This window comes from Giardia intestinalis, chromosome 3 (genome assembly GCF_000002435.2).
Source record: "Giardia intestinalis strain WB C6 chromosome 3, whole genome shotgun sequence".
In the NCBI taxonomy this organism is placed as follows: Eukaryota; Fornicata; order Diplomonadida; family Hexamitidae; genus Giardia; species Giardia duodenalis.
In genome coordinates, this window is record NC_051858.1 from 927,597 (window position 1) to 953,993 (window position 26,397).

Genomic DNA, 26,397 nt, shown 5'->3' on the forward strand with positions numbered 1-26,397 from the left:
GAGCCCTGCATCGTTCGGGGAGTGAGGCGAGCCCGACGAGACCGGCCAAAGCGCCGCTTCCTGTCAGTGTGCTCCTAGCTTGGGACGGATCCGCAGGGCCATGACAGCCCGTGAGCGTAGGAGGCTACCAGCGGGGCCAGAGAACTGTCCAGTTATACTGCAACACAGACATCGAGTGTAGAGCGTAACTGCGTAAAGGGATGGGAATGAAAAGAAGAAGGACCTTTTCTTCAGCACTCATCGTGCAAGCATGTTCAGGAATGATACCCACCTGCTCGCGTCCTGAGGCTTAGTTGCTGGTCAACCCTGGCCACTGACTGTGCTTCACTAGCCCATAAGGAACATGAGGCGGTATGCAGCATCGTCGTAACCCTGCTCGATAGACTCGGAGTCGGATACTAGGCCCCACGCAGGCGTGTCCTGGTCTTCGTGGACAGGTCCGCAAACCGGAAGACTCGCAGGGCGGTTGGACTCCATATCCGTTTGTGGAAGTGCCTGTGCTTTACAGTATGCTGCATGAATCCGGGGATGGTCGATGGGGGAAAGCTCTGCAACGAGGTCTGTAGGCCTCAGCTGCTCCAGCCGCAAACCCTGCTCCTCCATCCTGTACGCCAACCGGAAGAGCAGCCGGCCATACTCCCGCCGCTTATGGCGGTAGGCCGTCCAGGCGGCGCGAATGTCGTTCCGGACCTTGCAGCGCGCCGCATTTGCTGACCGGCCATCGAGCCCAGCGGCCACCCGAGTCCAGGAGGTCCCGTGTTGTAGGAGAAGGACAGCAAGCTGCACTTCTTCGTCCTCGGTCCAGGGCCTATTCCGTTGACTTTGCGACCCGTCCCTCTGTGCCTGCTCTCCGGCCAGTCCTCCTGTGCAGCGCGCTTGTGTTCCTTCCTGGCGATGAGGCCTCGGTGGCATGGAACTATTTTCGCATGGAGCTGGGACGCGCGCACCCCTGTGATGGAAGTTGCATGCAACTTCCACTTTTCTCTATCTCGGCCACCCTTCAACGTCGCGCCTTTAGGACACAGATACCCGTTGCGGCACGCAAACATTGCACAGGCTCGGACTCCCGTCCTTCGAACTCGCATAGCCATGAAGTCAAAATAGTTTGCACGTCGGAAACGTTCACCGAATCATCACAAACGTAAACGAACGTGGATAGAGAAGTGTGGGTTCAAAGGAGATCTTTCTAGCTTGGAAACAGGGTACGTAGAAGGCTTGCACCACCATCGTCTGCTTCGTTAGCAGTGCAACTGTCGGCGAAAAGACCGCTAGCTGCATGTGGTAAAGAATATGCTTGGCTATTTACTCTACGGCTGGATGCAGAGTCTATTTGGCGGAAATCCAAATAGTCAATCCTATATGTAAAATAAAATTGCCACACTTTCAGGCAACATATGAGAGACACAATTTATCAATGATTGTGTGTTCCCGAGCTTCTATGATTTACGTAGTTTGGCAACTAAAGGATAGATAATCTTAGCTTAGTAAGTAAAATAGGCGGTTTGACAATACATAATGATTAATCAGATTTTAATGATGGGAGTCACAGATCCCCTGATCTGAAGTTTCATAGTGCTATGTTTAAATTGATAAATCACTTCTACAAGTTAAATCGCCACGTCGACAGCTGTATTCTTAGCTTCGACGGTACCATCCTCATTGGTACAAAGGTTTTTAGAAAGTATTCTTTGAATCAAAGCCTCTGCGTCTGTGTCATCTTTAATGTGCTGATCCCCAGTGCTCAAAGAAACATACTTAGTATCTGGATAGACCGTGTTCATCCGCTCATTAACATATACCGAAGGAGGCTTCTGGTCATATAATGCGACAGATTTTTCCTTCGCAATATCCTCTTGCTCAATGATTCCTAGCTGCTGCCGATACCGTGCTATTTTCTCAAGTGTCTCTGCGCGCATAGAAAGTAGCGAGTTAGTTTGTGCTAGCCCCGTAGAAAATTGACCTCCCTTGGACGCATGCCACGCGTCAATGGGGTAATTTGTCCTTACACCTTCCGTGTCCCGTAAAATAGTAACCAGGTGTTGCTCATCAGCCCGTAGCTGGGCTAAGATATTTGATATTGCATCGAAGTTGGTTCCTGTCATATCAAGATCATCTTTTTTCAACAAGTTTAGTTCATAATACGTCTCGTCTGGAATAGAAATAAGTGGTTTGTTTGTTAGATTCTTTTCTGGCAATGTTACCTGCGGCTCCAAATCTAAGGAGGAGCTTTGTTTCTTAGATTCTGTGGCTGTATCTCGAGCAGTGTGACCTGAACGAATGGACTGTGCTGTCACGGGTCTGCATAAGGGGGCTTCTGATTTTGCTGCTATGTGCGGAAGACACCCCACCCTTGTGATAGATGTGCGCTGACCAGATCGTATCTCTCCAGAGAGCATGGAAAAATCGAATGGCCTACTTTCTGCTTTAGACTTCAATAGAGCAGCTGGGGCCATCTCTTCGCCATATGATGTTATCCTGCACCCGGATGAATCCCCATGCACCGCCGCGCGTGCTATAGTCAGAGGAAGTGACCGTCCTCTGAGCCTTCCAGTCTTCCTGAACGGAGCTGTTGTCCGCTTGATCATTGCGGTGTTGCTTCCTCCTGCTTGCCTGGGAATCGTGGCCATAGCTAGCTTTTCACCACCATTGATGTGATTACGTGTCTGTAACTCGCTGATCGCAATGATGTCTCGTCGATCAATCTCATTGAGAATTCTTCTGTTCAAAAGCTCTATTGCATCTGGAGTAGGATGGGCTGAATAATTTTTACCCAACATGGCAGCATCAGGGGTTATCCTCTTCCACTTGCGTGGTGGGGCCTTAGAGACCATCCGAACCGCCTCTTCAAAGTCCTGGCCATTAATCTCGTAGGTTCCATCTGCACCTGACATAGAGATAGTAAGTCTGTCATATTTGGGGCGTTTGTTTCCGTTATATTTTCCTTTACCAAAAGAAGCGTCCTGGAGACGATCTGCTGAAGTAAATCCTCGGGCACTCATTGTACGTAGCCGACTCTTTAGGTGCATCAGGTGTTCATCAACCTCTTCCAAAAGTAAGCGAGTGGAAACTTTATCGCTACACAGATGCTGTGACCCTCCGTGCGAAGTCACTTCATAGTTCGGATTTTCCTCACATTCTTCATCCACATAACTATGGCCATCGTTGAGCTTGTCTTCACAAAGCTGAAAAGACTCGTCTGTGGCCACTGAGGAGAGACTATTATCCCTATCATTGACGTCAACCTGATAGGCGGATTGGCGTGGATACCTCACAGCGTTCATCGTTACCTTGAGCCGTTTTTCTTTCATAAGGGCGTCCATGTCAACATGAGGTCGAGCCTGTGCATCTATTTTAAACAGGTCGTCAAATTGCAGCCCATACGCATGCCCTGTAGAAGCTCCATTCTCCATGGTGTTCCTCATCAGCCTCCCCAGCCCTGGAGACAAGGTAACATGTGTGGGTGCTGGCATAGACTTGAATGTGACTAGAGGGTCTATGGTGTGGTGTGGCTTAGCAAAGTGAAGGGGTTTCGGCATAGTGGTTTGCTTTAAGTGGTAGGACCCGTCTGTATACCACCAGTTCTCATTTTCAACGGGAAGGTCAGATTGAAGCAGTGCTGGGCTTTCGGATGCTTCTCCACCATGCTCATCTATCTCGCTATCCTCCACCTCATTCTCCGTATCACATGCTTGCTGTGTGGCAGGATCATCAGTGTGCATGAGTGACGACTGCATCCTTTTTTATTTCCCATTTCCGCGAGAGAAACAATCAGATAGAGAGTCTTTGTCCAGTAATTCACATATTATCTTCATTGTGTTGATCGTTCTGTGTAGCAGATGAGCGCTCATCTTCTCTGATAAGGGCGTCATCTTCTGGCCGCAAGACCTTCACGGATACCTTGTGGGGCTCCGGAATACTAATGGGAATTTTAGAGATCAAACGCGGATTGAGGCGCGCAATAGCAATGACTCCATATATGATAAATGGGATTCCCAGTGAAAAGAGACCAATTATGACCCAACACGTTTGCCGATAGTCAAACTTTATTGAGATATAACGAACTACTGGTATGAAAACTGAAGAGATTATATACTGAAGAGAGAACACCAGGCCCAAGCTTGTCGCCGGAATCTTCCGCCCCGCAAGCGTAGTAATAACAAACGCAAAATTAGCTGCAAAGAAGCCTATTGAAATACCCAAAAAGGACATGGTTACTTGTGCAGAGAAAGCATTCTGGAACTTTTTTACCGCACCGAATATATATAGCGTTATTTGTGCCACAGTGTACATTATAGTTCCTAACAGGACAAAGAAGATTGGGCCAAAGTATGACAATCGGGACAGTAGGCCACTTATAAACAAAAAAATGGACGACAAAAGCTGGCTCAGACCAACGGCTAGCACTGCGTCCTCATTTTTGATATTCAAGATGGAGGTGAGTGATAGAACAGAAGTTGCATTAAACGTACTAACAGCACCTATTACAAGGATTCGCGGGACCATAACCATGAAGAGAGCCAAGGGTGCTTCCCTAATAGATCTGAACGAAGATAGGAACAGCTCCTTACAGCGTCGACAGGTGCACCTGCGAGTGCGCCTATTGGGGAGCTGATAGGTGATCTTCTTATTGCGTAAAGGAGCAGACTCGTCGCAGATAGTTATTTCCATAGTTTCTTCTGTTCCCATGACGCATGTGATGGACCCTTCAAATGAACAGAGGGTACTTATATCATTGATAGAAGCATCTGGATTGTCAAAATATACCATTATTTCAGATTGTGTAAACATTTGAGACGGCAGCTTTGTAGCGACTTCGCCTTTGTCGTCAGGGTTCCAATTCCTTGAGCGAGAGCGCGGGATAGCGAACTGTGATAGAAGAGTCTTGTTGTACTTGGCGGATGAGACAGAAATGTTAGTCCTAGGATGCTCTATGCAGGACTGTGTCTCTGGCAGAGTCTCTGGAAAAGGAGTGTTAAGCTCTGCATTGGCTAACATATTTTGGCGCTGCAGATCTGCGATCGCCACATACTCATTCAGGAGATCGTCAAAGTACTTTCTCCTTACCTCCAGAAAAGTGTAGACAGCTCCTAATGTGGTAGAAAAGAATATCAAACATGCACATAACAAATAAGCCTCTCGAAGATTATTCATGGACCCTATCACGATACTTGCCAGCGTATGTCCAAGCATGACGCTAGCAAAGATCAGCCCGAACCCCACTGGTTGCCAGCGGAGCGGTATGAAGTACTGCATGAGCCGTGCCTGGACCATGATCACAGCCTCGCCAGAGAGGCCAGAGGCAAACTGGGCGATAATAAATTGAGTAGCCGTGGTGCAGAATGCACATGCTACTGCACAGAGAAGCTGCAGAACATGAATAGGAACTAGAAAATACTGGGGCCCAAATGTGTCTATAAAGAATGAAACAAGGAAAGTGCTGAAAAAGCACTGTACAGAGTTAATAGTTGCTGTGAGAGAGATGATGTCTTGTCTCTGGAAGGTGTCAATAATTAGTTTTGATAGAGGATTGGAGGAGCTTGTAAATATGTTAACAGGAACGAGCGTTATTGAGATAAAGAATATGTGGACGACGATAAGCGTTCCCTCAGTGCAGCGAGAGCGTCTGCGCAGCGGCATGAAGGACGCAAGCTCGTCCATTTTAGTACTTGTAAGGTGATTGTTTTAAGATTAATTACAAAACTAAGCCCTGCAACCTACCGAGAACATACATAAACAAGGTCACAAGGGACCGTATGAACAAGAGGAACAGTACGATTCACTAATGGTTGTGCGATTAAATATATCGGCATGGAACTGTGTGAAGTGGTGATGGTATCACTGTGGTATCACTGAGGAAGTAACGATTCTACAGGGCGGTGCTGGTAGTGCGTATGAAGAAGTTCGTGAGCCTCATGCTCTGTAAGACATCCGTTAAAGCCCCAGAGGGTCTTATTTTCTCCTGCTGATGCAAAGCGCTCCTTACCATCAAGTATATCAAGCGTAGACGCACGCGTCAAGACCGCTTCTTTCTTTCCTTTAATCTTTGGCATCCCTCCACCATTCTGGCACCCGCCAGGGCAGGCCATCTGCTCGACAACGTCGCATTCGACCTCCTTGTTGAGCACCATCCTTGCTGCTGCGTTGATAGCAGATCCGCCATGAGCGATAAGTGCACGGTATGTTTCTCCAGCTATTTCGCAGCTTACCAGTTTCACTGTTTGCACCAATTGGCCCGGAGTCTTGAACTCCTTTAGTAGCTCTTCCTTGACGTTTTCTATTGGAGACTTCTTCATATAAGATATAAAGCGCAGGCAAGTCTCGGCAACACCGCCGGTCTTTCCAAATATATGCGACCCGCCACTGACGGTATTGAACGGCGCATCAAAGTCCCACTTCTTCTGAGTGGAGCGGCCAGGTCTTAGGACGAGTGCATCTGCTTCGACCTCCTCTAGAGTGAGACGAGCACCATGAAGGAAATACAGATGTTCCGCCACTTCGCGCACCGTCAAACATATGTCAACGTCTCGATTGAGCTGGGGGCGCATTGATTCATCCTTCTTTGCAGTGCAAGGCATGATGTCGGCGACATAGACGTCGTCAACACTATCAACGATACCCTTGGGAATGAGATGCTCCTGGACCCAGCGTCTCTTGACCAACGTGGCAACCATTGCAACGCAGCTCTTCGCAGTCGACACCTGCGGAAGCAGCTCTGGATATTTCATCTCGCAAAGATTGACCCATGCCGGGCAGCAGCTCGTGAACACGGGTCCACGCCCCTCATGTTTGAAGTGAAGAAGCTCCTGGGTGTCAATGACCGTTGTTTCATCAGCCCCGAAATTCACGTCAAAAACGTAGTCGAAGCCTAAGTACTGCTTGAGCATGCGTATCAGCGAGTATATTGTGTTTGTACCTATTGGCAGGCCAAAGACGTCTCCAAACGCAACGCGCGTCGAAGGGGCAATGAGAGCCACCCTGACCTTTTTCGACGCAGACTCGCCCTTATAGATCTCCAGGTTGTTCTTGGGAGCAATTGCGTCAACAGGGCATATGGTTGCACACTGCCCACAGCCAATGCAGTCGCTGTTGAAGAGGGTAGAGAGCTTGACTATCGGAGGGTACTTCGGCTTCTCGTTCTGCTTATAGACGCCTATCCCTTGAACATCACAGGCCTTGATGCACATGTTGCACCCGATACACTTGGCGTAGTCTATCATAATGGCGTTATTGGAGTCTACGCCGGTGACGTCATGCTGAGGCTTAGGGGGCATTTTTAAAGGTTTATATTTTTAGCCTATAACTTTTCAACGCAGTAGAGGTCAAAGTTTGCACGCTGTAGTAAACCATCAACAGGAACACAATCCAACTCATGACTAGTAAATCGTAAAAAAAGAAATCCGAAAAATATCACTCAACTTTATACTTCGAAGAACTCAATGCATCCAACACAAGCTGCGAGAAATGCTTTATCTTTGCCTTGTTTGCATAATACAATATGCTGTTTCCAACTGAGTCTTTACACTTGCACTCCAGTGGCAGAAGCTTTTTAAAAATGTTCATTTTGACAGGATCCATGGCGTATGCAATGGCAGGCGTTCCGACTCCATCAGTCAGCCCTGCCTCACCAATAAGCATATCTATGTATGCTACTCTATTTGTCTCCACTGCGCAAACAAGTGCTGTTTTGCCCATTACGTCCTGCATTCCCACTTCACTTTGCTGTACTGTCGCGTGCGACTCTACTTTTTCACTATTTTCTGCTTTGCGTGCAATAATTTTTGAATGAGCAAGTGCTTCTACGGCACGATTCCAACCTAGTAGAACTGCAATCATCAGAGCGGTGTATCTCAAGCACTTGTCCTGCAGACGCGTCTCTACACCAGACAAAATATCGAAGAGCCGTGCATTTCTTAGGACCACAGTTATCATCATGGCTGTGGGAAGCCAGGGACCATACCCCATAGCAGAGATAAAGACATTGAGATACGATCCCTTGCACCTCCCAATCAAGCACTGCACAGCAGGGTAGTTCCCTTGCTCAACGTATCTAAACCACGGAGTCCATCCGTCCGTCTCTGCCCCCCACTCACCACTGTCCACTTCTGTGGGAATAACACCCCTTAGAGCATTGCAGTAATCATGCGAATAGCCTTTAGCCGAGAGAGATCTCCAACACTGCTCTGCCAGTAGGCGTATCAAGATGCTACGCAAATCGCTCAGTACATAATTATCCTCGTGTGTATATGTGAGGAGCGTTTCCAACGCATCGAGCTGCGGTTCGCTTGCACTGTGTGCAATGACAGTAAGGGCATTACATAAATCCTCGTTTCCCCCAAGTCCTTCTAGGAATGTCTTTACCGCGTCTGTTAGCGAGGCGCTGCCTTTTCGTGCCTCAGAAAAGAAACTTGAAGGTCGATAAAACAGATACTGAACAAGAAATCCCATATTTTCTGAGATGGTGTCTAGCTGGAATATCTCACTGAGAGGTCGCTCAGTAAAAAGCTTAAATTGAGGAACATCTACTGCACTACCTTGACTAGTGGATTCAGCGATGTCAGGCAATTGTGGAGATTCTACAGCCATAGCACCACTTTTTAATTGATACGAGGTTTGAAGCGGGGCTAGCCACTTGCATGGAGCACCGGTCTCTGTCACGTGAGAAGCCTCATGATCTATGGTCAGAAGCGGCGCTAAGCATACAGCCGCATCATCACTTGCTGTAGAGTAGCTGGCGTTTCCCGCAGTAGAGCTGCCGCATACTCCTGTAGCGCCCACTCCACAGTGCCTTCCATAGATAGCACTCCACTTTGCAGCATCAGGGCGTTCTTTGGAGCAGTATTGGACAGAGGATTGTGGTCGATCAGTAACCGCGGTCGAATTCTGCGAGAATTCTTTTACATCGTTTGAATGGAGGCCGGCTACGATACACTTAAGCGATAAGCTTTCATTGCAGGCCATATTTTTGTTTTGAGCCATGGCAGTCCTGCCGTTTAGTTCTGAGCACCCTTTTCGTAAGGAGCGTTTCATACTCAAGACAGTCAAAAATCGATGACAAAAACCGGAGTGTCTTTGTGTTATAATACCGCACACACCATAGTCACTAGATCCCAGTAGCCTGCATCCTCCAGAAACCGCTGGATACATGCCAGATTCGTATTCACATGCTCGTTTATTACCGTACTTTCCGCATGGGATATAGTGTTTTACAGACACTGAAGCGTTGCGCTGTTTAGTAATCGGTTTCATATACCAACTAATACCGCTTGCCCAGCCCAAGGGCGGCCACTTGATTGCCCACTGGTTATGCCTCTGATATCCTCGTTCTAGCACAGCAAAGCCAGTAGGAATCATTAGATTGACATCCTGAACATTTGGTTGGCCTGTTGAGATACCGCATCCATCTAATCCATCCTCCACACTCCTATTATTCAGTTTATAATAAACAGCTTCATATCCTTTTCCTTGCGATCCGTTATACTTTACAACGCTTACGCCTTTAATAGTACCCGTTACTTTAGTACTGAGACGGCAACACGTGTGAACGAGCCGCAGCAAGCTTCTAGACACGGTTATGCCATGAGCATGGATATCTTTACAAGCTAGTGTGGCAAGGAATGTAAACGATAAGTCGTCATTTCCACTACAAACCCACGCGGATCTTGGACGCAAGGTGCCAAAGCTTCTATTGAAATAATGTAGCTTGCTGAAGGAATTCTTTGCACGCAAACCGGCCAACTTGCCAACGCAAGAGGCTGTCAGTAGAATAGATGGAGTAGCGATTAGCTCTATCGTTCCAGAAGGCACACCTTGGAAATGATCTGCAGTAGGGTGGTGCAACGCCATACTTTTATTTTCCACTACGATCGAGTTACAGTTACTGTAGACCTAAGAACTTGGGCGCTTGAGGTAACCAAGACAGCTATAAGATAGCCTATGGCTTTTAATGCATATTTGTAACTTTTAGTCAGGTGTCATCTGTAACAGGAAGAATATTGCATAATAGTTTGGACAAACATACATATCTGTATAATTCGCATTAGAGATGTAAGCTACAAAGAATCAAGCGACGCATGGGTCTGTGCCTACATTACTGCACTAATCTGGTTTGGACAACGTTGGAGACCGTACACGTAACTATATAGTTCTGCTCTCTCCAGTATTGAGTTGGCTTCATAGCCTGATGACTTTGGTGGAGTAGATATGATAGTTGCAGTTCTACAGTATTAGTTGGTATTAGAAATGAATCTGCCAATGCAGTTTCCAAGTGTTGTAGACCCGTACAGATGGATCTGGCTTTCTAGAGCTTTCTGTATTCCACAACAAACACTGACGGGCTTGATGGAGTACAGTAAGGTTCCGTTTTCTTAGAGCTGTCCTTCTTGAGCCACGAGGCATTTTAATTACATTGACATACCCGTTTTAACCCTTTCACTATATGCTGCACTCAAATAGTTATGCAATGTGGTCAACCATATCAAACATCTATGCCGCAGTATCTACAAAGTCGCATCCGGACCCACCGTGAGCGAAGGTTTTATTTTAATTGGTTGCAGTAAAGGCAGTAAGAGCTACAGGCTACAGACTACAGTTTAGATTGACGCCCAGCACCTACCTAGAAAATATTTGTGCACTGAAGTGTTTACTGCGTTAAGAGAACTAAGAAAGGATACCTATATATCTAGTCAGATCGTGCTTAAGCGCCAGCTCGAGGGGAGAGATCCCAGGGCCCTCATGATACGAGGAATTTGTGTATACAGAGCTTTCTAGTGGGGCCAGGTAGTGTACTATATCGTCATAGCCTTGTATTATGGCATACATTAGAGCGGTAAGCCCCTGCATGCTGATGAATGTTGCCTCTACACTCAGGAGCTTAACTGCTACCAGATCCCCTCTGTATGCCGCCTCCATGAGTGCAGTCTTACCACTAGGGTTGATGACCCTCTTATAAATATTACGCATGACAAATATGGCAACGTGGGCACCGGTCTCCACAGCCTTAAACCACACAGGACTCAAGACACGCTTCTGCTTGGGATCGTCCAAGTGCTGTAAGAGTCCGCTATCAACAGCATAATGCAAAAGCCTCTCGATCCCAAGGTTATTAACTTCTAAGCATCTAAATACCGAAATTATTCCATTGTTGTCATAGGGAAATGGTATATTTAAGTGGCCGGCTAGGACCTCCAAGAGTGCAGTGGCTGAGTCATAAGACTGCCGAGAGACGGCATAATCGAGAGCAGTCATGTTGCTACTGTCAATAGGCATGAGTGCTTCTATGATCTCCACAGGAGCACTCGTATGCTCAACGGAGTCTGGCTGTGGTGCCAATAATGCCTTCACATAGTGTACATCGTTAAAGATACATGCAAGCATCAAGGGTGTGACACCATCTTCATCTCTCGAAGAGCTATATTTATGTAAGTAAGTATTAAACATTTTATCATCTTTAACAGCAATGGCATAGTGCAGAGACGTGAAGCCTCTCGATCTTCCAAGATTCCTTTCTTTTTCCATTAAAAGCCGACATATCTCGCGCCTCCCTTGAAGAGCAGCAATCTTAAATCCAAATCTTCCACTCTTAGATACAAGTCCTCCATCGTATATGGCCAACACCTTGCAGGCATCTTCACAGAAATCTTTCTGATCAAGTGCATACATCAGTGCACTGTTCCCGCTTCTATCCTGGTATCCGCCCTCAAACGGAGCCAGGTACCTCACCATCTCATAGCAGTAGTTGATGACGGCAAGGATCAATGCTGTCATATTCCCGGTTAGCTGACCTGAGGTTGAATTGAGATTGGCACTACTACTCAGCAGTCTTACTGTCATACCTCTTCCTACAGCGGCTGTTCTGGTTCCCAAAAGAGATAGTTGGACGGAGCTACTCAGCTGCGAGCCGGATAGATCAGAGTACGTGGATGTATCTTTACCAACAAACCCTGCTTCCCGTTCCAACAGAAGTTGTGCAAGGTCAAGGTTTTGATTATCTATAGCATGCATCAGTGCAGTCCATCCATCAGAATCCTGACAGCACGCTTCGGCACTTATCAATAGGCGGCACCCATCAGAGATAGGGAGGTAATTACAGGCCGCATGCATCAGCGCTGTCCGCCCCTTCAGATTTGCTCTCTTTAGGAATCTAAGTTGGCTATGCACAAGATCAGGGTCTCCTACCTCAAGAGCATCGAAGAGAGGAGTGTTCTCCATTGCGTCCCGTTGTATCACGGAGTCTGTTGAGAAATTATCCCAATTGAACGATCCTGCTTCAATCAGGGAGCTTCTGATGTGGTCCCCCATGTTCTCCAGAGCGCATATGGCTGCAAAGCTTGGTCGTGATAACTCTTGACCAACCATTTTCTTAAGAAGGATGGGGAGATGAGAAGTGCACATAGCGTTCTCGGGACAGTATCGAGAAATAAGATCCTGGATAAATCTTCCTAGACGTGCTACGCTTTGCTGCTCGGACTTTATAGGATTAGATTCTAAAACGCATTCCTTTAAGGGCACGTATGCCGGCCTGTAAAGAACGTGGCCGTACGAGTCATAGTAAATTTGTTCTTCACTGAATGTAAAGAAGGCGTGGAGCTGCATGCCATTGTACTGATAATTGTGTACCAGTTTCACGATCGCTAGCGAAACCCCTACTATTAGCTTCCAAAGCTCAAGCTCTGTCAAAATTGTACCCTGGAACTCCTGTTCTTCCAAGATTTGATCTAATCTTATACCATGACAATACTGCTCGAAAGAGTACACTTGCCTCTTGCCTCTATCGAACACTAAAGAATAGGACGTCAAGATGCCGTCTCCGTTGAGCTTTGAACCCTGAATGGATGAGCTCATGGAGTCCAGTCCTGTAGGGAGCGGTTTCAGATACCCCACAAGGTTGTGCGCTAAGAGGACTGCAGATCCTCCTGCGACAGCTGTGTTATCCAAAGAAGACAGTAAAGCAAGCTGGGTGCTGTCTATCATAAACTGTTTTTTAGAACAATCGGAATCTATAATAGTGCAACGCAAGCCTTACAATGGAATCCTGAAGAGGAAGGAAGCTGTTCGAAGGCGCAGAACTTTAACTGCCATAGCAGTCGGAGTATTCTTACGGATAACACTTGAAATGGTCAATCGCTTTGGTCGCCTTGGCTCCTTGGGTAGTAATGACAGTTTAACTTGACTATTATGCTGTCGTGGCGTGCTTGTATGGATGTGAAGAATAGACACCTCTTTACGTTTGCAAGTTGCATGTGGGGTGATGGTGCTGTTGAAAGGTATGTCAGCAAAAGCCTTGTACCTGTAAGTATTTTGTTTAAGGGACTTAGAACTGGTGAATAAACAAAGTATCCCGTCTCTATCCAAGTGTACACCTGGAGAGTAATCGCTACCTGTCTTGAACGATCCTGATGAAGCGCTAGAGACACTCGGCGAAGAAGTATTTACGCCGGGAGGACTTGAACCTATGCTCTTTGTGTTAATCAACTCCAGCCCGACCCCTCTAAGGATATCGGGGATTGCCTTTGATGGGTAATAGTTAGACAGTAGTGTAGAGTCTGTGCTTTCTGCGGAATTACTTTGATCCAGGTCTTGGTAATCTGGTACGTATGTAGCGTTCATTCTGTAACGCAGATGATTGCAATCAGAGCCAGTACTTGATAAAATGTCTGCCCTCTTTCTTGCCAAGGCCTTAGAGTGCAGCGCTTCAGAGTTGGCAAAGCGTTCAGTGTCCTCTTTACATTTCAAAAGCAGAGTCCGTCTCTCATGAGGGTCTCCATGTACCAGCTCCAAGTCTAGGTGATTCAGGAAATAGTCCACAAAACGGACAGGCGTTTTGGAGACAATGGCCTTGAGGTCTGGGAGAAGTATTGGCTTTAGTGCAAGCGGCTCGTCTGTAGCATCACTCCAACACATATGGTCGCCATTTTTTGTATCAGGGCTTGTGGCTGCGTTATAGTCGATTTCGCTACAATAGGTCGGTGTCTTTGGTGTTACGCAATCTGCAGTCATTTTAGTTTGGGTTCTGTTTTTATCTATCAAGGATTGTTTTTCATTATTCTTTGTACGCATAGCTAGCGCCAATCTACTAAGAGATGCTCTGATATTTGATATGCCTGCTTGCACATATTTATAAGAACTGAAGACTGTCCTAGCGTTTTGGAGTAATCTATTCTTGGGTGAGGCACTCTGTTCAAGACTCTGTGATCGAGACTTTTTATTGTAGGAATTTAACTGGTCCTTATCAATAAAGTCAAAGTCTGAAAGTTCTGTGCCTCTATGCCCCATACTGTAATTGAGAAGAATTTCCTCGCGGTCCCCGGAGTTTATCGCGCGAACTAGCTCGTTGTAATAAGGGACTTTAAAAGTCAAAGAGTTGGTGGCCTCTACAGATAATGCAGCGTTGTATAGTTTTCTAAATTGCTCTCCAGCTTGAGGACTAAGGTGACGGGATCTGTCCCTATTCCATACAGCTGGACATGAAATACAGTTTCGCATGGGATGCTGAAGAATAGGTACCTTCCTGAATATGCTGGTGTGGTCATGAAGAGATAAAGACTTGCCATATTCGTCTACATTTGGAAAGAGCTGTGTTCCAGGGAAGTGAAGATTGGATGGCGGAGTTGTCGAAGGGGTACTTTGTGTTGATGACTTAACAGTAAGGGGCCTCACATGTTCTATTTTCTGAACAATTGGTAGGTTGGTGCACACCAACGTTTGCCGGCCTCCCGACATGCTTGTGCTGTCAATATTTTTCTTTTTCTTTAAGAGTAGTTGCTTCAAGGTTGATAGACATACATTAGGTACATCCATCTCCGACCTATGTAGAAGAGAATATGACGGCAGAGATATTGCCTTTCGAGTTGGTCCCAGATGGCTTAGCCTTTGCCCTCTTGACTGGGCCTTATTACTGGAGACCCGTCTACTAGCGAAGGATGTGTACTTACTATTTGATGGCCCAGTCGATCTAGATTCGGAGGGACGAAATGCAGTAGCCGAATCCCCCTGCTCAGCATCTTCGGTACCTGATAGGTTGAGAGCAGATCCCTCTGGTACTAGAGGAGCTCGTGATACCCTAAGGTCTCGTAATACCAGTTTGGAAGATATATCTGCATCTTTGCTGATAGGGTGAGAGTAAGTGGAACTACCTACTTCTGAAGAGCGTTTGTTACCAGAGGGAAGCAGCTGGAGATAGGATATAACTTTGGAACGGAGTGATTCACGCAGAGGATCCCTGGGACTTGTGGGATGCGCTGAAGAGGATTCAATGCAGTCCTCTGCCAATCTAAACGCGCGAATGGTCTGGTTTTCCTTTGCACGCATAATTGTGGCGATTGTGGTAGAGTCCTTGTGTGTAAACACAACTGTGTCAACAGAATTGGAGGATTGCCCCTCAACCCTCTTTGAGCCCAGAGGGGTTCCAGTGATAAGTGACAAGAGGTGGTCTGGGAGGGTAAACAGATAGCTGAGTGGTTTAATGTTGTACTCCTTTAGAATTAGCAGAGCAAGATCGGCATCATCCATAACCTCTAACAGCTGACTCTGTTGGATGAGTGCCGCCTGACCTTTTAAGCGGCTATATGTTATACTCCTTGATGCGGCAGCACTCCATGCTTCAGAGGAGAAAATCCTGTCGTCGAAAAAAGGTGAACATCTTGTTGGTAAATGGTCACCATCATAACTTGAAGAAAAGAATGCTTGGAAAAAGGAATAAAGAGAGTCAAGGGACTGTAACCCACTACCAGGAAGATGTCCTGTTCCACCGTACCTAATGAACGCATCGTGGGCCTCATGTGAGACAAATGACGGGTCGAAGATGGTATTGAGACATAGCCCCCTGACCTTTGAGTTGCAGAGCCTCATTATAAGCTCCTCTATATTATAGTCGCACCTGTATGGCAAGACAACTCCGCGATGACTAAAGGTTTGCATGATATTGCACAGCGCCAGAAAGGTTAAACGACACCGCAGCTTATCTGAGCCCTGGAGTAGTTCGGGGGCTGGTAAATTAAGAATCTCTTCATCAGCTGCTGGTTGTATGATTTTAGGAAATCTGCGGAGTAACTGAATAATGGACAGAGAAAGAGTGTTCAAACAGTCTATGATAGAACCTGAGTAACACAGCAGTACAGCTTGCAGCAACAGAGCATCTGAGGTAATTATTGTGTCGATCTTTTCACTTTTTCCTCGGGGTGCATCTTGCCGAACAATGGTTGGCTTTAGAAGGATGTCCAATATCCTCTGAATATCGGGTAATCGATCCATCTGAATGAGAAGAAGTATCAAGCGCTGAGCTGCCAGGGGCGTTGGGCACATCTTCAACGAGCATTCAAGGAGCTCGTAGGCTTCCGGATTCCTGTGCATGGACACCAGGCATGCGCCCAGTGAGCTGTAGAGCACAGCCTTGAAGATGCGTAAGTAAGCTTTGTCGCGGAACATTCGGCAGGGAGCTTGCTGATTGTGACGCGCCGTTACTAGGTCCTGCAGCTGTATGTACATATAGAGCGCCTCCTTATACTCTTCTTTCTGATACAAGAGAGACGCTCGTCTCAGAACCATATCCATTCGATGTATGTCGCTGGCCATCACATCCTCTTCGTACTTTAATTTTCCACAGCAACAAAAACAATCCATCAGTTTACGGGAGATGTATAGATTGCTGCAGACAACAAAAAGCTGTAGAAAGGCCTCTTTCGCTTAGTTTCATAGTGGAGTAGTTCAGGTCATCCTGAGAATAAATCTTGAAAGCACCACCAGAATCTTTCAAAAGAGACATTTAGACAGCTTCGGAGATCTCTGTGATAGTATGCTGCTCAGCACTAGCAAACAGGAGCCGCATTGTCGATTTTGCCGATCGCAAGCTGAGGGGGAGCTGGTATGTTAGCTCTTTCTTGGTAACGACACTGAGCAGGGGCAATGAGAAGATCTGTATTGCTGTAACAATACCATCTGACGCCTGCTGGATCAACCCCTCGCGAGCCCTTCTTTTCTCTCTGTCTAGGGGGCTATCAGACAAATATGCAAGATGGTAAACGATCAGCTGAGAAGACACGTTCTTGTGTGCTCGAGCAGCAGGAAACTTAAAGGTTACAATAATGTTGGGTTTAACTGCAGAAAGCTTGATTATGGTCCTGTGAGGATATACCACAGACGAGAAGATGGTAGAATCCAGATATCTGGTTAGCCGTGAAGTCTTGGCCAGTACACCAGAGGCGAGCTTTACCTCACATTCAAGCAGACTAGCACCTGGCTTGGGAATGAAGTTAGCGCACTGCATTGATGAAGTGGTGTGCGTCAAGGACACAGTGCTGACAACCCTTGTTGGGGGCTTCTCTTGTGGTGATCTGGTGGATGCGGCAACACCAATGATGTAGTAGTCGGTTGCTGGTATGCTCATCTGAAAGGAGTATGTGGAAAGAGGCGAGTGTGCATCCAATACAAACTGGAAGACGCGAACTCCTGCTAATAATGCGGGGATCTCCTTGCAGCTGTAAGCTTCTTCTGGTTTTGAAGTGATGCTAGGTCTTGCTGTTGTTTCGGAAAACGGGTTAGACGGGGTTACTAAATAAAGCATTTGTAAAAGACTTGCTGGCTTGATTAGCAATCGAGTTTGTTGGCAACAGTCACTGGGAGAAGACTCGTCAGCAGAAGACTCGTCTTGAGATATATGTGTACACACACAGCCATTCTGTAAGTGAAGCTGGGCACAGGTGCCAGCCAATCGCATGGCCACGGGCATTGCCAGATTATGAGCAAGATGCTCACAAAAGGAGCCGAGAATGGTAAGCTCTGTCGGGTCTTCGTCTGGAAGGTTGGTTAGTATAGAGGTCTCGTCTATACTGCTCTTGAGCTTATTTGCCAGCTCTTGGTCAAATGTCTCTAACAGAGCATATGCTCTCTCAGACTCCGTCATGGTCTTATCTGAAGCTAAGATTTTGCAGATTGGTTCCAGAAGACTCTCTTCACCTGCACACTCCGGACAAAGGGATGCCGGCGCTTCAAATTCATAACTAGAATAAAATATCTGATCACGGAGAGGTGAACACGATACGCAAAATGGTAGCTGACACTTTGCACATCGGTCTCCTCTGAGATCTTCGCTAATAGATGCTCCACAGCTGGAGCAAGGCAGCCCAATTAGACTGCTTGCGATCGCTGTCGGCTGCTCCTGCAAATATTCAAGAAGCATCTGCTCAAACTTATCAGCAATTTCTCCCAGGGACAGAGTATTTGTAACTGCTGCTGAACGAAGACGTGCATACAGACTATTCTTAATACGTACTTGGGGAGACAGAATACTGAACAATGTATTGCTGTCTGACCTAATAAATCCAGCTAGGAACGTTGAAGAAGCCAATTTGTAGAGAGACGCAGCAAGCTTAATGTAAGTGTCGCTGAAGTAAGATGAAGATTTATACAGCTTCTTATAGTTTGTGGTGCCAAATATGATCTTCAGTTCGTTAGAGTTCTCTAATAGTGCTGGTGTGTATAGAACCAGAAGCCTAATAATTTCTAAAATCATGGGATTTGGTGCTATCATAATCAATGGAATAGAGGCCTTCTTTTCATGCAGTTGGGCTCTCAGAATACTTAGCAGCCCATGAGTGAAGGAAAAATTGCATCGAGAGTCAATGATAGCACCTATGCACGTTAGCTTGCTGCCAGCTCCTTTCCTTTTGGTCTTTGCAGCACTTACAAACCGCTGGGCACGTTGATAAATCGACATTAGCAGAGGTTGTGATGTAGCTGCAATACTTTGCTCCTGGCTTAGCATCAACGCTGTCAGAGTTGATATGATAGTAGGCATAGCTGACTCTCCATTCATGTACCGTGCTACAGCGTAACAATTAGACATGGATATTTGAGTGTTAGACTTAGAGCGACCATTATCGGCCAGCAATGAGGTTACAAGAGCACTGAGTGCGTGGCGTACAGTTATCAGGTGACAAGTGGTATTGAGGGTCGCTTCGGTGATGGGTGGCGCACTGCACAAGGATAGTCCTGCATCAACACTAAATCCTGGCACAACGAGGTGAGAGATGATAAACTGAGAGCCTTCCGGCTGGTCTACTCGAACAAGATCGAAATCAAAGGGAGTCTTTACCCCAGCGATCAGAGAAGAGTCACTCCACGATATCTCACATATTAGAGAGAAGAATAAATACTCCTGCGGAATACTGTCCTGACTGCTTTCCTGTATGACGGAGCTTCGCTTCATGTTCAGATCTGGGACAGACACGTGGAGGCCTACCTGATGACTTTCATATAGCTTGTACCATATGCTTGGACACCTCTTGCTACTGATAAATACGTTTATGCTTGGAATCGTATGCGGAGGCACTTGGTCGGACAGGCCTAAAGATCTCCCAGTAGGGGTCCTCAGACTGAGATGAGAACAGTAAATGATAATCTGTTTGGCAGACGACACAGGTATATTAGACTGAAAGTACACCGACTTACCGCTTGGGCCAAGAGGGGCTTCATCGAAAGGAGCAAATGAAACTGGACGCACTACAGCTGACATGGCAGATACAAGTCTGTGCGCATAGCTGAGTACCTTATGCTGGTAAGGTGATTGCTTGTCTGAAGAGGGCTTTACTTCCTTACTCAAATAGGAGGATCGCAAGTTTTTTGTATCGAGCTGGAGTAGGAGACGCTCAGCCAAGTCGTTGACAGTTGCTGCAGTCAACACACGATTGAGTCTTTTCTCCTTAGAGTTTCCGAATGCGTTGATTTGCTCTAGTAGCATGTCCAGTAATAACTGGTAATCTGTTGTGAGACCGAGGATAAGGGGGTGTATGGCAAACTCAACCTTTAGCTCTGCGTGTTCTCTATCAATGACCGGGGTGAGACCGTACTTAGAAAGAGCTGGGCCGAGAGCTTCGCAGTGCTTCTTATTCGCGAAGTATAACCGCCTGATCCTCTGGGACCGGCAGGTAAGAAGCGTCGCTAGTTGCTCTACAAAGTTGCCAACACTTTGATCCTCCTGGTCGATCAAAGCTTCGTTATAGTTGGTAGTGATCAGGGGCAGTTGTCGGGTATTAGATGTGCCATCACAAAAAGCCCGATCGTCAGTTAAATTGCATGAGAGATAGTACAGAATAGATGTTTTCCTTTCTTTCTGACCAGATATCCAGTCTCTCCCCATGTATATGTGTTCACCTTTGTAGCCGATAGAAAACCGAGTAACAATATTAAGTTTTCGCAACGCCTCGGCATCTGTATCACAAAACATGGCGTAGAACGTCAGCTCTGGAAGGGTAGGAAAAGCAGAGGAATGAACATGTGTTGAGAGGCAATTCTGAGCCCGCAGAGCCTTGAAGAATGCCAAGGCTTCGGTCTCTTTAAATAGTTGCTTTGGGATTGCTCGCTCTATTTGCCAGGAAAGGCGAAGCGATAGGGTCTGCACCTCTGCACCATAAAAGTAGTAGACACAAGCGCTTGGAAAGAGAAGGCACCCCAAAAAGAAGCTCTCATCTATACACAGTGTCGCCTTTGCCAGAAATTCTTCGGTCAAAAGGCTTGCTCCAAGTGGATAGATGTGAGGCATGGGCTGATCTGCCGTGAAGGCTATCACCGTCTGGACATCCTTTTGTTTATCCACTAGAAAGTAGACTTCATTAATCTCATAAACTTTCATGACCTGAGGTCGATAGAAAAGAAAGGAGAGACCTGACTATTTTTTGGTCCTGCTTAGATTTGTGCCAAAGAACCCAGCAGCTCCACTTGCAGCATGCCTCTTCTTCAGCTAAGATCCTTTAGCACGGGTGCTGCAGAGATCAAGCCCCCACAGCCCCAGGGTTCAGCATCTGCAAAGCATCAGGATTTGGAAAGAGGTAGTACTCTTAGTTTTCAACCAAAGACTCGAGGTGGGCGTAGAGCATTAAGTCTTGACACTGGATCAAGAGCAAAGGGATGCCTTGTGACTGCATGCACACCACTCTGTGGAGAGGCACATGTCCCCCAGCTGCTTCTAAGCCTAGAGAACCATGTTCAGCCGCCCAATAAACGCGCTAAGACTATGCTCCGGACAGGTATGAAGACCGTTGTTCAGCCAACTCGCATCACCATTAAGAGCACCGATGGCACGGCTGAGTATCCACCATCCTATTTCCCCAATTCCCTGACGCTTCCGTCGATAAACTTTACTTTGGGAGATTGCCAGGTATCGCGTGAGGTTACGAAGGGCTTTGTCCAGCGTGAGGACGTCTGTGAGGCCATAGATCCAGATGCAGCTATGGGACTCCTTGGTCACCGAATTGCAAACCACAGCATTACTATGGCCAGTAGCGGGGTCCTCAGGGAGAGCACGAAAACGAATGAGTATTGTATGATACACTCCATCCAGAACAACCTCGCAATCATCAGACGTACAACGAACACGTTGATGAAGAGGCTTCAAGACCAGCTGGCATCTAGTGAGAGAGCGCTCGCTGAGTGTAGGGCACGCATAGATAGCGCAGAGGCCCGTGCCGTGTCTCTCGACGCAATGGTAGAACGAATCCATACTCTCGCCTCAAACACGACGCTGCAGGAGCTTTGTGTCATCAGTAAGGACCAGGAGGATGTCAGCCACATCATTGCTCATTTGGACTCGCAGCTGGATAAAGACATTAAGACCCTCGATGAAATGTACACCTTTGGACACGACTTTTCTCAGCGTGTCATGCTATACAGGAGTCGACTTCCGGTCTTCGAGAAGACGATGACCGTCCTAAAGCTGAAGTGTGACGCAATAAAGAGCAAGGTAAACAAGTAGGTGCATTCACTCACGAGGACAACTTAAAAGCCTATCTTGATCTGCCTAATGAACCTTCCCACTTCAGGGCGAGAAAGCATAAGGGTGCCGACTAGGTTCGTGGCCTTCTCCCTCCACTCGGGGCAGTCAAGCTTCACAGTCCCGAGCAGTTCCTTTCCAATGCGCTTCACAGGCTCGGTGAGAGAGCCGAGGAGCTTGCTCTTGCTCTCCGCAAGGTTGATGCAGAGCTGTATGGCGTCTACAGATATGTCTGTAATCACTGAGTCGAGGACAACGAAGTCCGGGCAAGCCCTATCAGAGTGCACAGTCTTCCCCATGTACATGTAGTATCCCAGCATAACCGGGATGGGGCGGTTGTCCGAGGCCACGTAGACGAACTCGGGACGGATGCCGTCCTGGAAAGCAGCTGCGCAGTGGTACGAGGCATGCACGGACCCCACGCAGATGATTGTCTCGGGACGGACAAGATCCAGGGCCTCCTTCAATTGCTCGATGCTAGGCCTCGTGGGAGGGCTGTCAGGAACGTCAACAGAATAGACCTCGATGCCTCTCTCTTTGCAGATGTCCGAAACATACTCCTTCTGCTCCCTCAGATGCAAGTGGCTAACCAGCACAACCTTAGTCGCCCTGATCTCGTTGACGACAGTCGGGAAAGCCGACGGGCGATAGTAGAGGCGGTTGGGGAAGACTATTGACTCCATTTTTTTACTCGATTCCAAGATATCTAATTTCATTTTCAAAACCGGAGACCTGTTGACAAGGCACTTTGCTCCGCAGCACCAACAGTAAACCGCAGTGTGCGTTCCGTTGGGTGCTAGTTGGTTATTCTAATTTTGTCCATACGCATCTCGGCTGCATGATCCTCCTGACGCTCCAGCGCTGCTTGCTTCCTGAACTCGAGGATGCTGACCAGACTCTTGAACAGTTTGTTCTGCGCCATCCGGTTGGGGAGGTTGCATTTTAGTTCCTCTTGCTTCGCACGAATCTCCATCATCTGGGTCTTACACGCGTTGTTCTCACTAGTGATCTCTCGCTTCAACCTGTCGAATTCTCGTACGTTGTCAGCCTGCTCCAGTTCCAGGCGTAACAGCTCCGCCTTCTTGTCTGTAACGATCGCCTGTGTCTTCAGATTGTCTATCTCCAGCTCAAGCGCTCGAACGCTTAGACGTAGCTTGTAGACTGACCCCTCCCGTGACACTTCAAGGGTCCTGGCTCGCTGATTCTCGCTCTCTGTGTCTGCTTCCAGTTGGGCACACTGGCGCTTCAATGCAGCAAGCTCAGAGACGCGAGGGGCAAGATCGCGCTTCTTCTGCTGCAATGTGGCGTCCAGCTCAGCCAGAACCGCCTTTGCTTCCATAAGATTCTTCGCGTTTAAGCCAACGCCCCCGATGCTCCCCAGCACCCGCTGCTTTCCTCCCCCAATGGGCCTAAGTCCCCCGGCATCAGTGAGTTCATCTGGAGCCTCTGCAGAAAGATTCGGGATTGCGGCAAGGATGTCCTTTGTGCGGGAAACTATAGCGTTCTCCTTGCGCAGCAGCTGCTGTTCGTCCATTGCCTTCTTGTGCAGTGGTTTGAGAGCTCTGCCCTTTGAAAGGAGGTTCTTGAACAGTAACATGGGTATGCTGTCCATGTCATCTATGTCCTTCATCAAGCTCGCCATGTCTGTGCTCGAGCACCTCTTCGCTACCTCTGCATCTACCTCTGCACTTTCCCGCCTTGCATTTGTGAGTCTATTTTCAAGCTGTGCACGCTGAGTTTTAATTTTCGTTATCTGCTGATTCAAGAAGCTCATTTTCTCCTGCTCATTATCTTCCTCATCCGGAGAACCAACCGTGGAAACCATTTCCCTGTACTTGACTAGGTCCGTCCGCAGGGTCTCTAACTCGTTCTCCATGAGCTCAATAGCCTCCTGTCCTGGTTCAGACTGAATCAGGTGTGCAAGTGACTCTTTCTCTGTGATTTCTGCCGTGAGGTTGATAATCTCTTGTTTCAGCCGCTTGTTCTCTGCCTCCGATGCCTCCAAGATGTTGGCAGGAGTCCCCCGAGCGGAGTTGACCACGGCCTTCGCCGCATTCAGTGCAGCACGCCGTATCTCGTTTTGGCTATTAATCTGGGTCTTTAGTTCTTCAATCTCTGAGAGCGCAACCCGGCGACGACTGGCCAAGCGAACGGCCTCTTTCGGTACTGACAGTGCCTTGGCTTGCTTCACCCGGTCGAACAGCTTATCCCTCCTTGTCAGAAATGTGGTCTTGTCAGTGGCAAGGCGCTCCATCTTCTGCAGAATCTGATCTTTCTGGACGTCTCTGTTTTGATTGAGTGCCTCTGTAAACCTACTTTGAGCTTCGCGTAGCTGGGACAGAAGCGTCTGGATCTGGGGGTCGACCATGTAGTCTGCAGGAATCACCGGGGGCAGTTTGAACTTGGAGACATAAATCGTTTCCCTGGAAGCAGCCAGGTCCTTAAGGATGGCGGAGAGGAGAACGCGCATATTGGCTGAGTCTGAAAGAACAAGCTCCTGGACAAAGGCTTGCTTGTCAGCCATGCTTCGAGATTCATTGAGATTTAAAAGACAGACAGTGAAGTCGGTTATACCAGCGGCGACCTGCTCCAAATTGGCCGCGTTGACCTTCACAGGGGGAGGCACAGCTTTGCTGTCCTCGGCCAGAGAGTGCGGACGGACCTGGTATGCCACGTCTGCAAGAAGCTGCATTGCTCTAACGGGGTCATGCAAGATTTCTGAAAGAGTGATAAGCGTCATCCTGCGCTCGAAGGGAGGAAGATTGAGGCCGTCTGTAATGGTCTGGAGCTGATCTGTGCTTGTCGGAGGCTGCATAGTTTTTAGAAAGTGGCCGGTACGTGCTCAAAAAGCAATTTACAACAATTCAGTCTATCTGACACGTCCGCACATGTCGAACTTTTCAAACACCTTCTCGTTCACCACCACTTCTTCTATTTCATCTAGCGTCTTTCCTTTTGTCTCAGGGATAATGAACCACGACAAAATTGTGAAGAAGATAGTGATCACAAGATAGAGAACAAACGCCTGCCAAAGTTTGTCCTGCATGTAAGGGAATGTAAAGACAACTATGATGCTGGCAAGCTTGTGCATGGCAAAGGCGATGCTATTAAATTTGACACGCGCAGCCTTGGGGAAGATTTCTCCACATATCGTAAAGACCAAAGGTCCGGGGGCGATAGCAAACCCAAATATGTAGAGAAGAACACCAATCATTATGCAAGCAAGAATGGCAGGGTTTTCCTTATTGCTGTCAGTATTAACCACATAGACAGGTATCAGCATGATAAGCATGGCTGTGAGAATAAAGGTCCCCAAAAACAGCAGGAAACGGCGCCCCATTCGCTCAACAATCGGGATAGCAACGATCGTCGAAACAAAGTTCCAGGACCCAATAATGATAGCGCCGACAAGAGAAGAGTCGGGCATCTTTACAGCCGTAAAGAAAGAACCTGCAAAGAGGATAACAGCATTGATCCCCGTGAACTGCTGGAGGAACGGAAGGATGATAGAAATGGCAAGGCACCGGCGGTAATCCTTCCTTGCGAAGCAGTCCTTGAAGGACGCAGAGTCGGTGTCATCCTTCGATGGCTTCTGTGCCTGCTCCAACGATATGGTCTTAACCTCGACTGAAGCGGCGTGGAGCTCTGTAGACGTAGCGTCGGGGGATTGAGTGCTAGCCTTAACCTGTTCGGAGGCTTGGGTGCTGGTGACCACCCGCTCTGGGATGAAGAAGCAGAAGATCAGTAAACCGACCAAATAGACTATGGTGAGAACGAAGGCCAAGTACCACAGGTTGTGACTAGAAGAGCAGCTACTGTTAATCCCGTAGGGACCATTACTACCATTGTTTTTAATGGTGCCCCTACAGACGGAAATGAGACCCCACTCCATGATGTAGCTCAGAAGGATCCCGAGGGTTAGGAACAGCTGAATACCAACTGTGGCGATACCACGGCGGTGTGGGGGACACGTCTCTGAGATCCAGAGGGGCGTAACCGTTTGTATGCAGCTTGCTGGAAAGCCAGCGAGGACACGAATGACTATCAGATATGCCCAATGAGTTTTGACGGTCATCAAAGCGGTAAGGACAATTGTAGAGACGCAGAAAACAATCGTCGACAGTTTTCGTCCAAGTTTCTCGACTATTGGGAACGTCAGAAGGGATCCAACGAATGCTCCAACAAAGAATGCAGCACTGAAAGCCGCTGTAACACTTGTAGATAATGGGTCAGGTGAGTTACCACCTTTATACCCGTATGCGTTACCTATATCTATTGAATACAGATCCTGGATAGGAGCGCCCATGTTCGTGAAGGTCGAGGCCATCGTGAGCCCGGTAAAGAGGACGAAGATGAAGAAGACACACGTATTCGGGTAGCTTGACGCATAGCTATCTTTCATGCCCATTTACACCTAAATATTATTTTAAATAATAGTAGCAGTCAGGATTAAACGTTAACTTGCTTATTTTACGGAAGAAAAAGGAAGACCTAGAGAATCTGCCTGCTATGAATGACTTGTATCTCAGGAAGAGGTAGTAGGCGCAAATGCTACACCTGCGGAGAGCCGAACTTCTTATTGCTTCCTCTTGCGCTGTTGCAGCTGACTGTGATGATTCATATCAAACGGTAGTGTT

The 26,397-nt window shown here is 47.5% G+C and overlaps 12 protein-coding genes across 12 annotated transcripts; 1 reads left to right on the forward strand and 11 right to left on the reverse strand.

The window, feature by feature from the left end:
* Positions 1 to 327: 327 nt before the first annotated feature.
* GL50803_0027806 (Myb-like DNA-binding domain-containing protein) lies at positions 328 to 912 on the reverse strand (the record flags this gene model as incomplete). The annotated part of the gene is made up of 1 exon (XM_001709858.1): positions 328 to 912. One exon carries the CDS (start codon positions 910 to 912, stop codon positions 328 to 330), a length of 585 nt encoding a protein of 194 aa, XP_001709910.1.
* Positions 913 to 1,607: 695 nt separating this feature from the next.
* GL50803_006306 (uncharacterized protein) lies at positions 1,608 to 3,734 on the reverse strand (the record flags this gene model as incomplete). The annotated part of the gene is made up of 1 exon (XM_001709860.1): positions 1,608 to 3,734. One exon carries the CDS (start codon positions 3,732 to 3,734, stop codon positions 1,608 to 1,610), a length of 2,127 nt encoding a protein of 708 aa, XP_001709912.1.
* A 61-nt stretch (positions 3,735 to 3,795) lies between these two features.
* Positions 3,796 to 5,658, reverse strand: GL50803_00102921 (Transporter, MFS superfamily protein; the record flags this gene model as incomplete). Its single annotated transcript, XM_038045610.1, has 1 exon — positions 3,796 to 5,658. The coding sequence occupies one exon, from the start codon at positions 5,656 to 5,658 to the stop codon at positions 3,796 to 3,798; it is 1,863 nt and encodes a 620-aa protein (XP_037901829.1).
* Positions 5,659 to 5,846: 188 nt separating this feature from the next.
* Positions 5,847 to 7,271, reverse strand: GL50803_006304 (Fe-hydrogenase-1; the record flags this gene model as incomplete). The annotated part of the gene is made up of 1 exon (XM_001709863.1): positions 5,847 to 7,271. One exon carries the CDS (start codon positions 7,269 to 7,271, stop codon positions 5,847 to 5,849), a length of 1,425 nt encoding a protein of 474 aa, XP_001709915.1.
* Positions 7,272 to 7,407: 136 nt separating this feature from the next.
* Positions 7,408 to 9,843, reverse strand: GL50803_0014164 (Ankyrin repeat protein 1; the record flags this gene model as incomplete). Its single annotated transcript, XM_001709864.1, has 1 exon — positions 7,408 to 9,843. The coding sequence occupies one exon, from the start codon at positions 9,841 to 9,843 to the stop codon at positions 7,408 to 7,410; it is 2,436 nt and encodes an 811-aa protein (XP_001709916.1).
* Positions 9,844 to 10,656: 813 nt separating this feature from the next.
* On the reverse strand, positions 10,657 to 12,969 carry GL50803_0023314 (Ankyrin repeat protein 1; the record flags this gene model as incomplete). The annotated part of the gene is made up of 1 exon (XM_001709865.2): positions 10,657 to 12,969. One exon carries the CDS (start codon positions 12,967 to 12,969, stop codon positions 10,657 to 10,659), a length of 2,313 nt encoding a protein of 770 aa, XP_001709917.2.
* Positions 12,970 to 13,017: 48 nt separating this feature from the next.
* GL50803_0087970 (uncharacterized protein) lies at positions 13,018 to 16,617 on the reverse strand (the record flags this gene model as incomplete). The annotated part of the gene is made up of 1 exon (XM_001709866.1): positions 13,018 to 16,617. One exon carries the CDS (start codon positions 16,615 to 16,617, stop codon positions 13,018 to 13,020), a length of 3,600 nt encoding a protein of 1,199 aa, XP_001709918.1.
* Positions 16,618 to 16,759: 142 nt separating this feature from the next.
* On the reverse strand, positions 16,760 to 20,623 carry GL50803_0016801 (uncharacterized protein; the record flags this gene model as incomplete). Its single annotated transcript, XM_001709868.1, has 1 exon — positions 16,760 to 20,623. The coding sequence occupies one exon, from the start codon at positions 20,621 to 20,623 to the stop codon at positions 16,760 to 16,762; it is 3,864 nt and encodes a 1,287-aa protein (XP_001709920.1).
* Positions 20,624 to 20,716: 93 nt separating this feature from the next.
* Positions 20,717 to 21,742, forward strand: GL50803_0011535 (uncharacterized protein; the record flags this gene model as incomplete). Its single annotated transcript, XM_001709869.1, has 1 exon — positions 20,717 to 21,742. The coding sequence occupies one exon, from the start codon at positions 20,717 to 20,719 to the stop codon at positions 21,740 to 21,742; it is 1,026 nt and encodes a 341-aa protein (XP_001709921.1).
* A 23-nt stretch (positions 21,743 to 21,765) lies between these two features.
* Positions 21,766 to 22,443, reverse strand: GL50803_0015427 (Trophozoite antigen GTA-2; the record flags this gene model as incomplete). Its single annotated transcript, XM_001709870.2, has 1 exon — positions 21,766 to 22,443. One exon carries the CDS (start codon positions 22,441 to 22,443, stop codon positions 21,766 to 21,768), a length of 678 nt encoding a protein of 225 aa, XP_001709922.2.
* Positions 22,444 to 22,556: 113 nt separating this feature from the next.
* Positions 22,557 to 24,575, reverse strand: GL50803_0015428 (Intraflagellar transport protein IFT81; the record flags this gene model as incomplete). The annotated part of the gene is made up of 1 exon (XM_001709872.1): positions 22,557 to 24,575. One exon carries the CDS (start codon positions 24,573 to 24,575, stop codon positions 22,557 to 22,559), a length of 2,019 nt encoding a protein of 672 aa, XP_001709924.1.
* Positions 24,576 to 24,629: 54 nt separating this feature from the next.
* Positions 24,630 to 26,168, reverse strand: GL50803_0011540 (Hexose transporter; the record flags this gene model as incomplete). Its single annotated transcript, XM_001709874.1, has 1 exon — positions 24,630 to 26,168. The coding sequence occupies one exon, from the start codon at positions 26,166 to 26,168 to the stop codon at positions 24,630 to 24,632; it is 1,539 nt and encodes a 512-aa protein (XP_001709926.1).
* Positions 26,169 to 26,397: the final 229 nt, after the last annotated feature.